The sequence below is a fragment of the Nyctereutes procyonoides genome, unplaced genomic scaffold (genome assembly GCF_905146905.1).
Source record: "Nyctereutes procyonoides isolate TBG_1078 unplaced genomic scaffold, NYPRO_anot_genome, whole genome shotgun sequence".
Lineage (NCBI taxonomy): Eukaryota > Metazoa > Chordata > Mammalia > Carnivora > Canidae > Nyctereutes > Nyctereutes procyonoides.
Window position 1 is genome coordinate 18,405,061 of NW_026575020.1, and position 20,516 is coordinate 18,425,576.

At 46.6% G+C, this 20,516-nt stretch overlaps 2 protein-coding genes across 4 annotated transcripts in view; both read left to right on the forward strand.

The window, feature by feature from the left end:
- The window catches only part of GGNBP2 (gametogenetin binding protein 2), a 32,492-nt gene extending 23,445 nt beyond the window's left edge, over positions 1-9,047 (forward strand). For 2 of the 3 annotated variants that reach the window (XM_055323438.1, XM_055323439.1), the window contains exons 8-14: positions 309-483; positions 1,852-2,046; positions 3,910-4,057; positions 5,484-5,609; positions 5,692-5,840; positions 6,899-7,147; positions 8,405-9,047. In XM_055323438.1, coding sequence (XP_055179413.1) covers positions 309-483; positions 1,852-2,046; positions 3,910-4,057; positions 5,484-5,609; positions 5,692-5,840; positions 6,899-7,147; positions 8,405-8,608 — 1,246 coding nt within the window. In that variant the 3' untranslated portion in view covers positions 8,609-9,047. The remainder of the gene's footprint in view (positions 1-308; positions 484-1,851; positions 2,047-3,909; positions 4,058-5,483; positions 5,610-5,691; positions 5,841-6,898; positions 7,148-8,404) is intronic. The other variant, XM_055323440.1, reaches the window with a different exon arrangement.
- A 2,226-nt stretch (positions 9,048-11,273) lies between these two features.
- On the forward strand, positions 11,274-19,878 carry DHRS11 (dehydrogenase/reductase 11). The gene is made up of 7 exons (XM_055329408.1): positions 11,274-11,506; positions 14,337-14,546; positions 17,535-17,629; positions 18,024-18,153; positions 18,740-18,832; positions 19,035-19,100; positions 19,225-19,878. The coding sequence occupies exons 1-7, from the start codon at positions 11,318-11,320 to the stop codon at positions 19,264-19,266; spliced, it is 825 nt and encodes a 274-aa protein (XP_055185383.1). The 5' UTR covers positions 11,274-11,317; the 3' UTR covers positions 19,267-19,878.
- The last annotated feature ends 638 nt before the right edge of the window (positions 19,879-20,516 follow it).

A 20,516-nucleotide genomic window follows, 5' to 3' on the forward strand; every position in this document is an offset into this window, starting at 1 on the left:
CTTGTTTACCTTGAGCTGGACACATATATGACTTCTCTGTGCCCCACAAAACCATCTCTTTAGGGCCAGTTCCTGAATTATCTAATTTTTAGCAATATTAGGACTGAGTTTTGCCTGCATGTGTATTTCTCGTTGGTTATATACATGTGTGCTTGTGTGTTTATATGTATATTGAATTTGAATATATAACTGGCTTGTTATTAGATACGCAAATTGTGTTTAAAACCTGAACTTGCAGATGTCTTAATCTGTCTTTTACTGTTTTGGTAAAGGGTATTAGGAATTATGTGATTTATTCTCCTTTACAGGCGAAGAGAAAGGCATGCAAAGACAATAGATATAGCTCAAGAGGAAGTTCTGACCTGCTTGGGAATTCATCTTTATGAAAGACTGCATCGAATCTGGCAAAAACTACGAGCAGAAGAGCAAACATGGCAGATGCTTTTCTATCTTGGTGTTGATGCTTTACGCAAGAGTTTTGAGGTAATGGGCAGCCCAGGTGGCCCAGCGGTTTAGTGCCTGCCTTTGGCCTGGGGCGTGATCCCGGAGTCCCAGGATCGAGTCCCACGTTGGGCTCCCTGTGTGGAGCCTGCTTCTCCCTCTGCCTCTGCCTTCCTCTCTCTCTCTCTCTCTCTCTGTGTCTCTCATGAATAAATACATAAAATCTTTAAAAAAAAAAAAAGAGTTTTGAGGTAAAAATAGTGGGCTGCTTCAGTGTCTAAGATTGCTTAGTCACATTATTAGACTGAATATTGCTATAAGCCATCAGTCTGATTTTGCCTCACAGGCCTGTGATCCACTGATGGTGTCATGGATTTAGGGGGATTCAGAGAGGGGAATTAGAATTTAGAAGTTTGTAGATTTTTCTTTGTTTTTTTAATCCTGTTATTCTGCTGGCTTTGGTTTTTAAACCTTCTCAGAGTAGAAAACTGAAGTTGGTGATTATTTATTTAGCAAGATGTTGCTATTAAATATATCTAATGAAAAGTTAAAAGCAGCCCCCAAAATAAGGAACAAAAGTAGAAACTTTTAATGAGGCTCAGCTTGCCTGCAGATGTGTAGCCTTTTTATATTGCTGGTATTGAGTTTAATGCTGGTGATTTGGTAACTTTCTTTGGGGGGATGGGTTCCATTCTTAGCACATAGAATATTGGCTAGTGAACATTTTGTTACATTCTAGGGAATGGTTGTAACCCTTTAACTGGGTCACAGATCTTTTAAGAATAGTATGAAAGCTATAAACCCTTTTTTCAAAAGCCCATCCACTAGCTTTAAACATTGTCCTGGGGAGTCTGAGGAGATTTGTACTAGTTCTTGCTGAACACATTTCTGTTTCCTTTTCTCTTTGTATGTTTGTGACTTCAGAAACTAGATCATCTAATCAGGTTAAATAGTCTTCTCATTGTGTGAAAAAATGAGTATTTACTCTGCTGCATTAAAATTTTGAAATTTGAAACTAGAATATTGCTGGTTTGGAATAGGAGTATATATAAGTTTGCCTTTCCTGTAGGGATTAGTAGTATATTCACTTCCTGTAGATTTAAGATGTCTTTATTTAAAGTATTAAAATTTAAGATTCTTTGTGGGGATGCCCTGTAAAATTGCAACATGAGTTACCTGTCTGTGTGTGGTATCATTTAAAATTAGTAAATGAAGGGCACCTGGGTGACTCAGTTGGTTTAAACACCCGACTCTCAATCTCAGTCAAGGTGGTAAGTTGAAGCCCCATGTTGGGCTCCATGCTGTGTGGAGCCCAAATAGATAGATAGATAGAATTAGCAAATGAGAATTTCCTTGGAAAATAAATGAAGTTTTGAGCAGTCTTCACTCTTAACTTTGTTTTTATAATAGATGACTGTGGAAAAAGTACAGGGTATTAGCCGATTAGAACAACTTTGTGAAGAATTTTCAGAGGAAGAACGAGTAAGAGAACTCAAGCAAGAAAAGAAACGCCAAAAACGGAAGAATAGACGAAAAAATAAATGTGTATGTGATATTCCTACTCCCTTACAAGCAGCAGATGAAAAGGAAGTAAGCCAAGAGAAGGTAGTATTTCTTAATTTCGACTCATGTAGTATTGCTTTTTTGCTAGATCTTGGCATTTTTGCTCTGCTTTTCCAGAATATGAGAAGTTGCAGCTTGTATATTGGCTTTTTTCCTACTAAAATTGGTAAAAGCCAAAATTTTTAATGTCATGTATTTATTTTATATTGTTTAATGGTTATCTTTTTACCTGTTCTTAGTACATTGATTAGATAAAAGTTCCAAATTTGGAAAGTTAAGTCTTTGCATGACCTAGAGCTGTTCTTTTTGGTCTCAGGACTCCTTTGCGTTCTTAAAAATTATATTGCCCAATGTGCTTTTTGTTTATGTGGATTATACTTTTTAAAAGTATATGCTGTATTAGAAATTAAGATGGAGAAATTTAAAAATTATTAATTCTAAGAAAATAAAAAAACCTGTTATATATTAACATGAATAATAGTTTTGGGAAAATGTTCCCCCTTCCCCCCAAAAAAAGAAGTGAGAAGAGTTGGTATTATTTCATAGTTTTGCAGCTCTTTTTAATATTTGGTTTAAAAGGAATTAGGTGGAAAAAAAATAAATAAAAGGAATTAGATGGATTCTCATATCTGCTTCTGCATTTAGTCCAGTTCCTTATGGTGTTTGGTTGAAGCATATGAAGAAAGTCTGGCCTCACATAGAAAAGGGAGAAATATTTTAATATAAACTTTTTCAGATAGTCGCGGCTATTTTTTGCATTGCAACTCAACAAGTGGTAGTTTAAATCTTAAAGATTAGTTATGATGTGGAACCTGGCAGCTATCAGTGACCTTTTCATAACTCAGTTAAATTAAAATCTATTAGTCAGTCTTGCACTTTGAATAGATCTTTTACTCATGCATGATTTTGTAACATCATGCATTGGTCATTTGAAAGATACTGGTTTACTGAGTTATGCAGATCTTGCCAGATATGATTTCATTACATAACATCACGTAATCATGTTAAAACCCCTACTAATCTCATCAGAAAGGACTTTAAGTATTGGGAAGCTTCAAGCTCATTATGCTTATGTATAGAAATTTTCAAAATTCTGATTGTGTTTTGAAAGTTTGAACTTTACCACTGATACTAAATACTGTCCATTGTTTTCTTGGAGGTGATAGGCTGACTTCGTTTTTGAGAAAGTGCTTTTTTAAGGGTCCCAGTCTGAATAACCATGGTTTGTCTCTCATTCTGTCAAGCAAAATTGATGTTTCAGGATAAAAACACATCTAGTTCAGCTTATAATTCAAGTAGTTGCTCAAGTGCTCTTCCTTGAGACAACCAAAGTATTTTGGTATGCAGCAAAAGTACTTTAAGCATACTTCCTGTTTGTCACATAGACTATTAAAAAGGCATCTACCCATGAGGTGATACTTAATAAAAATATTTTTACTGCTTCATGGAAGACATTTTTAAGAGGGGCCTCTACTTACTGATTTCCTAAGAGTACTTGACAAGTAAAGAATATAGTGACTTGTTAGTGCACTTTGCTGCTGGTTTGATTTGTGCTAAGTACCAACAACTTTCCCCACCACTGCTTTTGTACCATCAGTGTGTCAATACAGTGAAAAAGGCATCACATCTTAGTATTCTGATGAAAATAGTTTTGACTTAGGGAGTCAGCAGACTGTACTTTGAAAACTGCTCTCCTAGACTTTCCTGATACCATTAACTGTTAATTTGCTTTTTTAGTTGTCATAGTCTTGATCAGTGGGTTAGTGATTTTCTTTCATGAGAATAATTTTTTCAGTTGTTAACCTTCTAGCTCCTATCTTGTTGGTTGCTGTTAAGGAAATTAAAATGTAGCCATTTTGAAGGTAAAACTTTTTACTATCTCTTACTATTGATTGATCTTTAAAGGAAACAGACTTCATAGAAAACAGCTGCAAAGCCTGTGGCAGCACTGAAGATGGTAATGGTTGTGTAGAAGTCATCGTTACCAATGAAAATACGTCCTGTACCTGTCCTAGCAGCGGCAATCTCTTGGGGTCCCCTAAAATAAAGAAAGGTAACCAAATACAGTTTAGTTTTTTCTTTCTCTCTTTTTCTTTCTTTTTTTCTTTCTTTTTTTCTTTCTTTCTTTCTTTCTTTCTTTCTTTCTTTCTTTCTTTCTTTCTCTCTCTCTCTCTCTCTCTCTCTCTCTCTCTCTCTCTCTCTGTCTCTCTCTGTCTCTGTCTCTCTTTTTTTCTTTTAAGATTTATTTTGGAGGGGATCCCTGGGTGGCTCAGGGGTTTAGTACCTGCCCAGGGCGTAATCCTGGAGTCCTGGGATCGAGTCCTACATCGGGCTCCCTGCATGGAGCCTGCTTCTCTCTCTGCCTGTGTCTTTGCCTCTCTCTCTCTCTCTCTCTCATGAATGAATAAATAAAATCTTAAAAAAAAGGGGGGGGAGGGAAAGGAAGCGAGGGGGAGGGAAAGGAAGCGAGAAAGAATCTGAAACATAATGCACTGAGTGCAGAGCCCAACAGGAGCCTTGATGTGGGGGTTCCATCTCATGATTCTGAGATTGTGGCCTGAGCCGAAACCAAGAGTTGGATGCTCAACTGACCGAGCCACCCAAGTATTCCCTCTACGGTTTCTTTTTAAAATTAAGTCTCAAGCTCATTTATTTATTAAAGATGTATTTATTTATTTGAGAGAGAGAATGTGCACATGAGCAGGAGGAGGGAGAGGGAGAGACAGTCTCAAGCAGACTCTGAGCTGAGCACAGAGCCCGACCTAGGGCTCAATCCCAGGACCCTGAGATCATTACCTGAGCCTAAACTGAGAGTCACACTTAACCCACAGCACCACCCAGAGGCCTCATATTCTTTCTTTTAGATGTAAGAGGTTTTTGGAGGTACCTGGCTGGCTCAGTCAATAGAGAATGTAACTCTTGATCTCAGGGTCGTGAGTTTAAGCCCCACATTGAGGGAAGAAATTACTTTTTAAAAACAACTTTAAGGGCAGCCCGGGTGGCTCAGTGGTTTAGCACCACCTTCAGCCCAGGGTGTGATCCTGGAGACGTGGGATCGAGTCCCATGTCAGGCTCCATGCATGGATCCTGCTTCTCCCTCTGCCTGTGTTTGTGCCCCTCCCTCCCTCCCTCCCTCTCTCTCTCTCTCTCTCTCTCTCTCTCTCTCTCGTCTTGTGAATAAATAAATAAAATCTTTAAAAATAAATAAATAATAAAAAAACTTAAATTTTAAAAATAAAAAAAAAATGTAAGAGGTTTTAGAGATCCTGTAACTTAAGACACTAGTCCCTTTTTTTATGGTGTTTGTTATTATTTGATGAAAACAAAAAACTGTAAATCCCTAATTATGTTTTCATTATTTAATTTTTTATTTTCAGTAAGCTATCAATTTTGAAATTTTTCTGTAGTCTCCAGTTCATTCTTTGTACTAATATATGTATTGGTATGTTAATTGTATCTCTCAACTGCTTTATTTTCAGGCTTATCACCACACTGTAATGGTAGTGATTGTGGATATTCATCTAGCATGGAAGGGAGTGAAACAGGTTCTCGGGAGGGTTCAGATGTTGCTTGCACTGAAGGCATTTGTAATCATGATGAACACGGTAGGTTCAGATTAAACCTCCCAATTATTTCTACTACATGGCTGATTTAAGCACATAAATAAGAGATTATTGATTTCTGCAGGTGACGACTCCTGTGTTCATCACTGTGAAGACAAAGAGGATGATGGAGATAGCTGTGTTGAATGTTGGGCAAATTCTGAAGAGAACAACACCAAAGGAAAAAATAAAAAGAAGAAAAAGAAAGCCAAGATGTTGAAATGTGATGAACATGTAAATGTTATAATTTTAAAATCTTTGCTGTTGAGGGGAGAACAGCCTATTTTCCGTAGGAGTGGCAAGTCTGCAGCTTAGTTCTTAGTATTTATTATTATTCGAGAAGGAGTACCTTTAGAATGCAGTTCCATGTAGTCATTTGACCAGCAGTCCATGTGAGTCATAAATCCAGTTCATTCTTTTCAAAATACATTTTTTAAATATTTTATTTGAGAGAGAGCGAAAATGCAAGCGAAGGGCAGAGGGAGAAGCAGGCTCGCTACAAAGCAGGGAGCTCTGTGGGGCCTGATTTCAGAACCCCAGGATCATGACCTGAGCTGAAGGCAGATGTTTAGCTGACTGAATCATCCAGGCACCCCATTTTTCTTTTTCTTTTTTTTTTTTTCTTTTAAGATTTTATTTATTCATGAGAGAGACAGAGAGAAAGGCAGAGACACAGCAGAGGGAGAAGCAGGCTCCATACAGGGACCCTGATGTGGGATTTGATCCCGGGTCTCCAGGATCACGCCCTGGGCTGAAAGCAGACACTCAACCCCTGAGCCACCCAGGCGTCCCTTCATAATAGTTTTAAATGAATTAGCTATGTAATCTTGAGCAGTTTGCTTTATGTTAGTTGTCCCATTTGGTTTTTTGTTTTTGTTTGTTTTTAAAGATTTTATTTATTCTTGAGAGAGGGAGGCAGAGACGTAGGCAGAGGGAGAAGCAAGCTCCCTGTGGTGAGCCTGATGTGGGACTCGATCCCCAGACCCCAGGATCACAGTCTGAGCCAAAGGCAGACACTCAACCACTGAACCACCCAGGCATCCCAGTTCCATTTTTAAGGAGAGAACGGTCCCTATCGGATTAAGTTCTGTGAAGATGAAATGAGGTGATATTGATGAGTTAACATAGCATCTGTTATGTAGTAAGTGCCTACTAACTGCCAGCTGCTGCTGTTATTCAGCATTCCTTCTAAAAAGTTAACACATCATTAGGGCCTTTTTTTTCTTTCTTTAAAGAGTAATTGCTATTATTTCCTGCCTTTTTATCTGGGATATCCTTTGCTGTGGTTTCAGATCCAAAAGCTTGGAAGCTGTATTACAGATCCAGGTAATCGAGAGACCTCAGGAAATACCGTGCACACAGTGTTTCACCGTGACAAGACCAAAGATGCACATCCTGAAAGCTGTTGCAGTTCTGAAAAGGGTGGGCAGCCACTGCCTTGGTTTGAGCATAGGAAAAATGTACCACAGTTTGCAGAACCTACAGAACCGTCATTTGGTCCTGATTCCGGTAAAGGTGCCAAGAGCTTAGTTGAACTCCTTGTAAGTAAGGATATCTTATTGTGAATAACTGATTGCTCATGGGGTAGATGTGGAAGGGGACAATATTTGAGAATTTAAACTTGGGACTGGGGGACATTAAGGGCAGTTTCATTATTTTTGGTGATTTCATTTCTGCTCTTCCAGTCATGGGTTATGTAACTGCTCTAGAGCACATTTCCTTGTCTTCCTTTGTCTCAGAGGTAGGAGAGAATAGTTGGGAGGAAGGGGATAGAGTTAGCATTATGTCCAGGAGTCTGCCTCTTTGAAAAGGGTTATTTGTAAGCAAACTGCCTTTCTGAGTGGCAATTTATGGTGGCTAGCCTTCCAGACCAGGAAAATATGTAGAATCTGAACTAGAGCCCACTTTTCTAGGTTCTATCCTTTAGGTTCATGTAGGATCAGAGCATAACTGAACCTGGAAAATCTTTTATATTGATTCCCAAGTCTTGATACTTTAGGTGAATTATGCCTGATTGCAAGCAACCCAGTAGTACATAGTTTGTGTGGAGCTTAGAGGAGGGGGAAGAAAAGAGATGGGTGATATATCTTTTGTATAGTAGTTAGGCTGTTAATGGAACCAAATCCTTTAGAATTTTTTTTTTTAACATGGTGGTTAAGTTTCCTAAGTTTTAAAAAGGTTATATTTTACTTAATTTGTTAGAGCTAAAAGTTTCAGCATAGGACCAGCCAGTTAAAAACCAGATCGGTCCGGTTATTTAGAGTTTGGTAGCGAGCTATAACCATCTCTAGTCATTTTTCTTTTTTTTTTTTAAGATTTTATTTATTCACTTAGAGAGAGAGAGAGAGAGAGAGAGAGAGAGAGAGAGAGGCAGAGACAAGGCAGAGAGAGAAGCAAGCTCCATGCCGGGAGCCTGATGTGGGACTCGATCCCGGGTCTCCAGGATCACACCCCAGGCTGCAGTCAGGCGGCGCTAAACCGCTGCGCCACTGGGGCTGCCCTCTAGTCATTTTTTTTAAGGCAAAGGCATGTTGGTAATCTGTCAGGCTTACAGGTCTTCTAGGACAAATTATAGATTCAGAATTTCAAACTGAGTGGAGTTGGATTATATCCTTACTTAGTACTTTCTGAGACAGAATGACATGATGCTTGTTCTGTAAACAGTCCAATCAAAGATCTTTTGTGACTCAATTGAAATCAAAAGGCTAACCTGCCTTAATTTTTAGTTGTCCTCCATCAGCATAGTATTTTGCATTCTTAGTTTAACTCATAATCTTAACTACTGCTTTTATTTGCAGGATGAGTCTGAATGTACTTCAGATGAGGAAATCTTTATCTCACAAGACGAAATACAGTCATTTATGGCTAATAACCAGTCTTTCTACAGCAATAGAGAACAATACCGACAGCATCTGAAGGAGAAATTTAATAAATACTGCCGCTTAAATGATCACAAGAGGCCCATTTGTAGTGGCTGGTTGACAACGGCTGGAGCAAATTAAATAAATAAAATAGCTCTGTCTTTCAATGAAACACTCAAGATGACTACTGCGCCTTCTCTTTCAAAAAACTTAATTTAGTGACTTATGGCAAAATTTTATCTTAAATCAATGTGATTCTTTCTTGTTTTGGGAGACGGTGGAGGTAACCTCATTAGTTTGTTCTTTCTTCAGGCTTGTGTCTTTAGTTGCGTGGCTGCGCAGGCCTGCCATATGATTTAAGCCATCTCTCTTCATTAAATGTTTCTCTTCCTGTGAGACTTACTAAAGCAACCTAGTGGCAAAAAGTAATGTTGTACTTATACTTCTGTACAGAAATGACAATGAGCTGAATATATGGTTTTACAAAGTAGACATCCACTTGCAAAATGTTTGGATGTAATGTTAAAGCGCAATGTGCAAAATTTAAAATAAAGAATATTTATTAATACGCATAGTAAAAGTTGGTGTACATGTTTCTACTTAATGTGTGGCAGTAGTTTAATATCTGCCACTTGTGAACTTGGTACTTAGCCATTGTTGATGTTAGGATAGAGATACAGATCGTTGAGGGCAAAATTCTTCCCTTGACCAGAGTCAACAACCAAGAAAAGCAGTTTCCAGTCTTGAAAGAAATTTGCTTCAGTACCTTTAAATACTGGCTAGCTAGCATCTTTCTCATGACATTGTTAATTGCTGTTATGAAAAATTCCCTGATACCTAACATAAAGCACCTTAAATTCAGAGATTCATATCGAACTAGAAGAATGAAACCAGAATTTCTACCAAGGGTGGCCTGAGAAGTACTCTAGCAAGCACATAAACCTGGGACTGGAGGGCTGCACCCAAGGCTAACCACATTGCAGTCTGTAAGTGCATGCTCCTTGTCTGGTTTCCAACAATAAAGTCACTATGGCATTACAGTTTACTGCTTCCATAAGCTGTCTGAGAGAACTGAAGGAGAGCGATTCCCCCTGGAGTAGTATTTGGCTGCCATTTAAAAGGTTGAGTCAGTTCAGTAAACGTGTGCTTAGAGCTTTGTGTTTGCATGTTGATAATACTTGGTGGGCAGCAGTAAAATAGTGGGACAGTCAATACCTCTTTGGAGTGAGGATGGAGTGAATTTTAGGGGCTTTCTACCACTTAATCAGGCTTCAGGGGGACAACAGCAGAAGCTTAGATTTAATTTTTATAGATGGTGGCATTTCTTTGATATATCCCCTCAGTTGTATAAGGATGGGTGGGGCAGAGGTAAAATGAGTCTCTCTGACCTTTGTTCACTTTCATCCTGGAATCCAGAAAAAATAACTAAGGGTCCCCCACAGCCCTAAAGCTCTCTTCACTGCCTTTGCAGTCAGGTTTTCTCTTGAGATCCGTAAAAGAAGGGCTGGCTTTATTTTTTTTTAAGATTTTTATTGATTCATGAGAGACAAAGGCAGAGAGGGAGAAGCAGGCTCCCTGCAGGGAGCGGTGTGGAACTGAATTCCTGGACCCCCAGATTATGCCCTGAGCTGAAGGCAGATGCTCAACCACTGAGCCCCCCAGGCATCACTGGTTTTATTTTATTTTAATCTTTCTTTGTGGGCCAAACATGGTACTTGGTGAATGAATAAACCAGCCACATTTACTGCTTATACCATTGCTTGCAGTGGAGGAGTTCCACTGCAGAGGTGTTTTTTTCTTTGAAAGGATGGTTATATTAGGAATGCAGACGTAAGGAAGGCAGTTTCCAGAGCTTTGATGGAACATCCTGTGTGGTCAGAGAGCAAAGTGAGCTCTACTCTGAGCAAACCCAACAACCCAAGAAGAGACAAAGGGGAGAATGGAGTGGAACCCAGTTTAGGAGCACACCCTCTGGCCTAAGACTGGACAGCTTGAAGTCCAAGCCATGCTTCACCTTCTCAGGATAGTCGTCTATAAAATGAAGACCAGGAAGTAGTTATCTCATAGGGCTGCTCTGCATATTAATATATTTAAAGTGCTTTAAAAGTACCTATTACACAGTAAGTGCTCAATAAATATTAGCTATTGCTTTAATCTTTGATATGCATAGTGATACATTTGTTTCAATGGGAGTTGGGAGGGTTAGGAGACAGTGGGCCAGTAAACGTGTACTTGGGGGTATTTCCATTTTTAAGTTCTCATTCTAGTAACGCCGAGGATTCAGGTGGGTTTAAGAGGCTCTTCCAGGTAACTAGGCGATGATCGCTGCTGAGACAGCCTTTTCTGGGCCGAACTCTTCCCATCAGCCACCGGGGGCGTTGGAGTCACCTAAGCGCCCTTAATTTCTCCTCCCAGCCTTAGGGCTCAGGACACTGGGAAGGGAGACTGAACGCGGGGAGGGGGTTCGTGCGGCCTCGGGCCTGGAGCAAGCCCCCCATCAAACCTCGGCTTCCCTGCCGCTGTAGGAGGCCGGCCCGCGACGTCCCGCGGCCCTCCCACGCCCGGCAGCGCGGCGGCAAGCGTGGTTTCCCAGCTCCCGCCAGGCAGGGGCGGGGCCGGACGGCGCGGGGGCGGGGCGGCCAGGCGGGGGCGGGGCGGCCAGGCCCGGGCGGGCCTCCCGCTGGGAGGAGGCGGGTCGCCGGGGAGCGGAGGGTGGGGCCGCAGCCGGGGGCCGGGCGGAGTGGAGGCGGGTTCGGGCGAGGCTCGGGGCGGGGCCGGTGGGCGGCGGCCGCGGCGGTGACCGGAGAGCGGCCGAGCCCCAGCGACCCGGGGCGGGGCTCCGCGACCCAAATGTCCGGCTCGTGGAGCGAGGTGGGCGGGCGGCTCGGGACCACTGCCAGGGCTGGCATGGAGCGGTGGCGTGACCGGCTGGCCCTGGTGACGGGAGCTTCGGGGGGCATCGGCGCGGCCGTGGCCCGGGCCCTGGTCCAGCAGGGACTGAAGGTAGTGGGTTGTGCCCGCACCGTGGGCAACATCGAGGTAAGTCCCCGCCGCGGGGAGGGTCGTTCTGGGAGGCGTCGTTTCCAGCCGGGTCGGGTCTGGGTGGGGGAGGCGGGGTGAACCTGTCCTCCCCTGTCCGCCACCGCAAGGCCATTTGCAAGGGGGTCAGAGGGGGAGGGATGGATGCCTAGTAGGACAGGCCTCTGTCTTACCTGTTATAAAGTCCCGTCTTTTTTTTTTTTTAATTTTCATTTATTTATGATAGTCACACAGAGAGAGAGAGAGAGGCAGAGACACAGGCAGAGGGAGAAGCAGGCTCCATGCAGGGAGCCCGATGTGGGATTTGATCCTGCGTCTCCAGAATCGCGCCCTGGGCCAAAGGCAGGCGCCAAACCGCTGCGCCACCCAGGGATCCCTAAAGTACCGTCTTTTAAGGAGCTCCTACTCCTGACAGCCTCTACTGCAGTGTACCAGTTCTCTGACTCCTTGGCATCTTTCTCCCTGCCTATCTACCTGCCCAGGTAGGCTGAGGAAAGGGGAAGCCAGAGATCAGGGCTAGCTAGGCAGCTAGGGAGATGGAAAGAAAACTTACTGGCCTCAGTGGCTAAGTTGGCTTACTGGATCTCTCCCTCTAGTCCCCAGACCTCCTTGCCCACAAAGCCAAGCGAAGTGACTGGCCAGCCAGATGAACAGGGGCTACAGGTTTTTGATCAGGATACTTTTTTTACCCAGGACTGGGGTGGGAGTGGAGCTTTCCAGAAGAGACTCACTCCCAAATTTGAGGGATAACCCCGACCCCAGTGGGATACTTACAGATAGACCTTTCTCCAATTTCACTGTCCTAGGTGGGACTGAGTAGGTGAAATAGGGCATGGAATATGTGAGCCCTGAGGAGACAAAGCAATGTGGAACCGAAACTTCTTATTTTTTTCTTAACCTGGGGTCGGGAGCCCCAAGATGTGAGCAACAAGAGCCCAGAGTAAAATGAAATGAAGTTGGCCATGTTGTAACAGGAAGGAAGACGACGAGAAATTTCCATCATAGGTCATCTTTGGATTTGTTCCTGGCAAGATCACTCTCGGGGTTTGGGCTAGTGCTTAGCTGCAGGGCTTTATCTTCACCATTGGTCAAAGTCCCAACATAAGGAGGCTTTGGGTGGGGACAAAGGGAGAAGGTGTACCGAAGGAGGGCTGTCCCCTTCCCTGCTGCTGGCCAAAGGTACACTTTATAGCTATCTAGGTAGTCCCAAGGTCACCCAGCTATATCCTTGACCTACTCCACCCCTCCGTTTCTCCTGTCCTGAGGAGCTCAGGGCCCAGCCCCAGCCTTGGAGCCTAGACCATCAGACCAGGGTTTAGACCCATGGATTCCTTAATTCTAAAGCCATTGTTGCCTTCTCTTCCTACTCCCCACCACCATCCCCTGCCAACGCAAACTAGCCAGGAAAGGGGTCCCTGAGCTCCACGGGGATCTTCAGGCTACTCATCCAGCCCCAGGATGACTCCTTTAGTGAGGGGGAAATGCCTGTGCTGGGAGGGGATAGATATAATTTCAGGTCATTTCTGAGGATAGATGAGGATAGGTGGGACATGAGAAGGCAATGACAGGGAGCTCTATGTCCCCAAGTCCTCCAATTTGGTTTTCCTGTGGGGATTTGAGTCTGGAGGTGGAAGGGAGAAGTTGTATGCCAGGGGAAGGGAGGATCCCTGCCATATTTGTGTTTATTGATATTAAAACAGAGTTTGAGTTCTGGCCCCCAACAGAGAGAAGCCCTGTCCTGTGGCTGTGAGTAGATGAAATGGGGTAAAGGGGGCCTTCAAAGTCCCAGAGGACTATACCTTTTGAACTCTTGGGAAGTTAAAGCAGAAAAAGAATCTCTAGGTCCCTTGATCCAACCCTTTATTCCCATCTTGATTTGGGGAAGAAGGGGTTCAAGGCCAGGGCAGTTGGTGTCCAAGTTGGCCTTCCTCTAGGGCACCTCCTACCCTCTAACGCTCTCCCTCCCACACATGTATGGTCACCTTCACGAGCCTCAGGTGCCCAATCTCTGGCCTCCAAGGCCACATGGCTTGGTTTCTTCCTGCTTCTGAATGTCTGCCTCCCTCACAGCCACCTGCAGTGGCTCTGCCTTCTCAGGTCTGTCTGTCTCAGGGCTCCTCAGCGTCCTGAGGTCCCTGTTGATACATTGGGGCTGCCCGGTGTCACCTGCCACCTGACTTGTCTTATCATAACCCGAGAAGTTTAGGGGTAGAGGACAGTACACTGTGGGACAGAGGAAAAGAATCTGTCCTGACTTCCTCACCTGTCTTTATAGGTAGGGCGAGGGGAGACTGGCAGTTGGGCTCAATCTGAAAGCCGGCTGGCTGCACTCTGTGGAGGGAGGGTGACAGTTCAGACATAGGCCCTCTGGTAGGGACTGGATGAGGCAACAGGAGAGGAGAGAATCCCTGAGTAACCAGCTCAGTGACTCCTGGTACTGGTGGAGGACACAAGGAGTGGGGTGAAAGGTGCAGCTTACCTGTGATCAGAGAAGGGCTCCTGCTTGAGGAGAGGCAGAACGAAGAGAGACCACACTGTCTAGGACCCCTGGCTCCCTTTTCCCTTCTCGGAACCAAAAACTCGAGTTTATCATGAGGTTCCTCCATTGACGATCTCAACTCCCCTGGGCCCCCCTCACTCAGGGAATGCTCATCATCTCCTGGATTTTGACCAAAGAGGACAAGTAGCCCCAATATCTACGTGGCTGGAAGGTGGCTGGCTACCAAAGGAGAGAGGTCTCTGAGGAGTGACAGTGGAGGAAGACTGTCTTGGGCGGGAAGGTGTGGGAGTGAGCAGCTCACCCCAGTTAGCTCCCTGTTGGGTTCCATAGGAGCTGGCTGCCGAATGTAAGAGTGCGGGCTATCCTGGGACTTTGATCCCCCACAGATGTGACCTGTCCAGCGAGGAGGACATCCTCTCCATGTTCTCGGCCGTCCGGTCTCAGCATAGCGGTGTAGACATCTGCATCAATAATGCTGGCTTGGCCCGGCCTGACACCCTGCTCTCAGGCAGTACCAGCGGCTGGAAGGACATGTTCAATGTAAGGGCTGCTGTCTTGGATGGAGGTCTTGGGAGGAGAGTGGGAAGCCAGGGCTCTGTGAACCAGGGCGCGGCTTGGGGTAGGACAGCAAAGCAGAGGGTGCTTTGGGTTCCTACCTGGGGCACTTGGACTCTACCCTTGTTTCTTTCCCTACCAAAGGCACAGTGAGATGAATGGCCACATCTTTTCTGTTCTTTCCTTTGAGCCCCCAAAAGGGGCCGTTTTTAAAGTCCAGGCTGATTTCTTTCTCCTGGAAGAAAGACTGGTAGGGAGAGAACTGCTGTTTATTGAATGCCCCTGTGTGTCAGTACCACGCTACATGCTTGGGAATGTGGTCTTTCAGAAGCAAAGGAGCCAAGAGACAGGAGATGAGATTCTCATTAAGCCCTGTCAGTCACTGTGTGGCTTCAAGCAGGTGGCCGGCCACCCTCTTTGAGCTCCAGTCTTGTCACATTTAACTGGAGTGAACACACGTATATCATTGATGTCTAGGGCCACAAACTCCTGGGGCCAGGTAAATGCCTAAATGAGTGAGGTAGGTCAGATGGAGTCTGCTGTCAATGGGGGAGCACACGGCCAAGTACAAGGGTGGCTGCTGAAGTCCAGCATCTTGACCCTAGTGCAGTGTGGGTCCAGTGTGGCCAGATCAATGATTTCTTTGAGAGGAGCAGAGAGCCTGGGTTTTTATGTGACATCCCACCCCTCCCATTGACCAAAACCTCTGCTGCAAGGGCAAGGATTTTTTTTTTAAGATTTTATTTATTCATGAGACACACACACAGAGAGAAAGAGAGAGAGAGAGAGAGAGAGAGAGAGAGAGAGAGAGAGAGAGAGGCGGAGACACAGGCAGAGGGAGAAGCAGGCTCCATGCAGGGAGCCTGACGCGGGACTCGATCCTGGGTCTCCAGGATCACGCCCTGGGCTGAAGGTGGTGCTAAACCGCTGGGCCACCAGGAATGCCCAAGGGCAAGGATTTTTTTAATAGCGATTTTTTTATTATTCATTTGAGAGAGACAGAGAGTGAGTGAAAGCATGAGCAGGAGGGAGGGGCAGAGGGAGAGGGAGAAGCAGACTCCCCACTGAGCAGGGTGCCCAATGTGGGCAGAACCTGAGTCCTGGGATCACAACTCGAGCCAAAGGCAGTCGCTCAACCACTAAGTCACTCAGGTGCTCCCAAGGCAAGGATTTTTGTCTGGCTTATTCTCTGCCCATAATAGATATTCAGTAGATGCTCAGTATTTGTGGAGTGAATGAAACCTCCCAGTACACATTGGGAGTGAACTAAAAGTGTTTTAAAATTTTGTATAGATCAAACACAGCCTTCAGGACATGGTTTTCAACTTATAGACTATATTATGGGGCAATATTAGGGTATAAAAGTATCCCGAGAAATTAAAAGCTGTGTGTCCATGGGGATCCATCTTTCCCCACAATTGACTTGGCACCTAAATGGTGCTTGGGCCTAGAAATGAACAATGAACACTGAAACAATGAACCATGAGAATGAAGCACTATCCCCTATCCCCAGAAAGCTTTCTGAGAGGTCTGAGTTGCAGTCCTCACCTGCAGTTAAATGAGTCTCTAAACCTGGACCTCAACTTCCTCATCTGTAAAATGAGGGACTTATCTCAAATCTTTAAGACCCTTTCAGCTTCATTCAGCATTATAAAATCCTATTAGGATTGTCTTCTGAGACATCTCCAGCCACCCCATACCACCAGACTTAGGAGAATCAACTCCCTTGGTCCTAGGGGACCTGTTTCTCCTACTCCATCTGTCCTCAGATTTGAGTTCTCTGCCTCACATACATACATTACCGAGAGGACCGAAACAGGGCTCAAAACTTCTCGTGCCCTTCTGGCATGTGTGCTGAGGCAGGTTCACACCGAGAGTGTTCTGTCCCCGATGCCTGGCTCTGACACCTGATAAAGAGAAACATCTAATGTCCTGGCAGGTCTTGTTTCTTCTCTCAGGAAGAGAGAGTGAGGACCTGCTGAAAGCTTTATCTCTGCTTATCCTCATGGGGGAAGGGTGGGGCTTGGCCGGAGCTTTAGAGCTGAGATACTTCTTCAGGCCTTTGTTCCATGAAAGGTGGGGACTTGGGGCCACCTTTGGCAGAGGCCAAGGAAGACAGAAAACCCCCATGTGCTTGGGAGCTCCTCTGCCATCCTATGACCAGTTACTCCACTCTCTAAAGAGTCTCCACATCTAGTCTTGTAGATGGAAAGCAGGGGAAGGAAGGTCAGGCCATCTCTGCTTGTAGTCACAGGGGAGGGGAGAGGACAGGAAGGGAGTAGAGAGTACTCGGAAGGGTGGGGAGAGGCTAGGGTCTGTGCTTGAGGAGAGAGATTTTTAAATTTTTTTTTAATTTTTATTTATTTTATGATAGTCACACAGAGAGAGAGAAAAAGGCAGAGACATAGGCAGAGGGAGAAGCAGCTCCATGCACTGGGAGCCCGACGTGGGATTCGATCCCGGGTCTCCAGAATCGCGCCCTGGGCCAAAGGCAGGCGCCAAACCGCTGCACCACCCAGGGATCCCAGGAGAGAGATTTTTAAAGCAATCTTAGGAAAGATTTTTAGGTTTTTTTAGAGTGAGCAGGGCCAGGGACACTGACCCAGAGAAGAGAGGAGTAGGGTGTTTGGGGAAGAACAGGAGATGGTTCTCTAAGGCAGGCATTCTATTGTTTGCAGAGGAGACAGCCAAGACAGGGAGGGTCCAAGATCTTGGATGGGTTTGGGGGTCTTCCATTCCTGTTTGTAGAAACCGGGGAGGGGATTTCACCCTGGGAGGAGAGCTACTACTGCTGTCACCTGGGGCTTGTGGTTTTAGGGGGAGGCAAGTTACCCTGGAACCATTGTTGGTCTCTGGTAGGACCTGGACACTTTGGAATGCCACTCTCCCAGGGTGTGGGGGCGTACTCTGGCTCTATTACCAGCTCCGATGGGCCCAAGCTGGGGACACCCCATTGCCTTCCCTGGCCTGCAGGTGAATGTGCTGGCGCTCAGCATTTGCACCCGGGAAGCCTACCAGTCCATGAAGGAACGCAAGGTGGATGATGGGCATATCATTAACATCAACAGGTGAGGCAGGTGGTGGAGGGCAACGTCTCAGGTCACCACTCTCCCACCAAGCTGAGTGATCTGTTGCAGCTCATTTGACCTTTTTGAGCATCGGTTTCATTGGTGGTAAAATAGGGATTTAATACCCAGTTAACAGCCAGATGGCACAATTGTGGTGAGGGAAAGGATAGTGTTATCAAGTGCCAGCCCCTAGGTGGACTTCTGGGGAGTGCAGAGCTTGCAGGAGCTGCTTGAACCACGAAAGCTACCTTAGTGGGCCCCTGGAATGGCCTCCAGAGGTCCCCTTGAGCAGGCTTCCTGTGGCATCTAGGTGGTGGGGCTGGCTGGTGCAGCAGGGGGCGCGGCTGCTCTCTCAGCAGCTTCACTCTTCTTTCCCCTTTCCTCCTTCCTCCAGCATGTCTGGTCACCAAGTGTCACCCCACTCCGTGATCCATTTCTATAGTGCTACCAAGTATGCCGTCACCGCACTTACAGAGGGACTGAGGCAAGAGCTTCGGGAGGCCCAGAGCCACATCCGAGCCACGGTGAGGGTGCAGCCTGGCCCTGGTGGGGACAGGGTAGGCACAGGCCCTCCCCACCCCACACGCACACTGTCCAGGCTGTGCTGCCAGGAGTGTGAGGGGCACAGAGCTCCTGGGCTCTTCTGCTGCTTGCATGCCCCTGCCTGGTCCTTGACTTTGAGGTGGGAGGGGGCTGACCAGAAGGGAACACAGTGGGTGAGGCTGAGAGAAAGCAAGGAGTGTGAGAAAGCATGGCTGGAAGCCTGGGCTCTGGGCTCTTTCCTGGAGGCCGCATGACCCTGGGAGTGACCCCTCCAAGTGTCACTCTTCGCACTTGTAAAATGGAGACGACGACACCTACTTGGTTATAACGTTTTAAGGGGCACTGTCATAAAACACTGACCTGATAAGGGCTCAGAAGGTGGTAGGTGTCATTGTGAGCATCGCAGCCATAGGAGGACCAGGTGGCTGCTGGACACTGGGTGGCCATCACTGTGAAGCAGCACCCCCCGCCCCAGGTCTCCATCCTGTCCCCCCAAGCCTCGGCCTCTGATTAGGGTGGAGGCAGGGCTCTGCTCGGCCCCTGAGCAGGCCGTCTCTGTTGGTCCAGTGCATCTCTCCAGAAGTGGTGGAGACACAATTCGCCTTCAAACTCCATGACAAGGACCCTGAGAAGGCAGCTGCCACCTATGAACGCATAAAGGTGGGGCCTCCCCCTGGGATGGGGTGAGCCACTTACTCCCTATGTAAAGGCAGAGGGAACCCTGGCCTTTAGACTGCACCCCTCTAGCCAGCCTGTCACCTCTCCTGGAGGGCTGGGGTGGGGATGAGGATGCTGGAGAGGACGTTAGAGGTAGGAGGTCTGTTCTTCCCTCGCTTCACCCCTTTCCTCTGGTGCTCCCCAGTGTCTCAAGCCTGAGGATGTGGCCGAGGCTGTCATCTATGTCCTCAGCACACCTCCACATGTCCAGGTGAGTCTGGCCTTGACTGCCCACCCCTTGGAAGAGCCCAGCCATCCTCAGAGGAGGACCACAGGGAGGCCTTAGGGGGTGGGAAGAACGTCCTGGCTGCCTCAAGCCTTGTGCCTTCCAGCAGATCGGAGACATCCAGATGAGGCCCACGGAGCAGGTGATCTAGCTTCCTGTGGGGACCTCTGCCTTCCCTCCCCGCCCCTCACAGCTTGGCTCCTGCCTCTGGATTTTAGGTGTTGATTCCTGGACTCCTGGATTCTGCTTCCTCTCCCTACCCCACCAGGGGCTAGAAAATTTGAAGTTTTTATATCTTATCAGACTGTTTCCACCACAAATATGAACAGTGGGTTGGGGAGAGGAGGTGGTATACCTGATAATTTCATGTGTTAACTCATTCTTGGTCCCCTTCTTAGGCTCCTTGGTGTTTGTTTGCTGTCTTTGGTCTCTCCCTTTTGACCTGGGGAAGGGACTGTGGCCCAGAGGGGGGCTTTCCCTGTCTTCTTGCATCCCATGCCCTGTCCCTCAGGGAGGAAGTGGCAGAGAGAAGCCCTCACCTTCTATCTGAATGGTTATCCAAGGCTCCAGGCTTCTTCCTCTCCCTGCCCTACTGCCCCCATTGTCCTTTCTCTTCCCCCATGATAGTTCTCCAGCCCAGGCTTGGCTTCTTGGCTCCTATTGGGGTCATCACTCCACACTGACTATGGCCGCTGACTACTAGGGCCTGCCTCCCAAGTGAATTTCACTGTGACAATTAAAAAAGAAAAATTGCAACAACCTACCTTGGCTTTGGGAGTGTCTTTCAGGTTCTAACTCCTTTTCTGTGATCAAGGCAGTTGTGCCTCAGAATTTCCTCCAGGTGAGGGGGAAGGTGGGTAGATTTGGGGCATCGCTCCAGGAGTGTGGATTTACCTTAGAAAGCAGATGTGGGTTTGGGTTGGGTCTTGAAAATTGGTAGGAGTTTGCCAGCCAGGAAACAGGACACCAGTGGATACAAGGGTGGGAGGCTGAATAAGTGAATGAGCAGCCAGTGTTGTGGCAACAGCACAGAACATAGTGCGGGGGTGAGATGGGGCGGAAAAGGAAGCTCCTGCGTGGATCACGCAGGTCTGAGTGCGAGCAAGGAGTGTGTGTGCCCAGCACCTGCGGGCCAAGCGCATCAGGTGGCTTGTGAGCAGGTGAGGGATAGGCACAGCGCCTAGAGAGCCGCCGCGGGACAGGAAGTGGCTGCTGGGATCCTGCAGAGGATCCTGAGGACCCGACGGGCCTGGTGGAGGTGCCCAGGAAGGGCTGGACGCGGAAGTTTCTGCACCGGCCGGTGGACTGGATGTGGGGAGGGAGTCACCACGACTGCCCCGGTGGAACACACGCCCTTAAAGTGGCGTTTGCCGGGGCCTGGGTGAATGTGGCTCTTCAGCC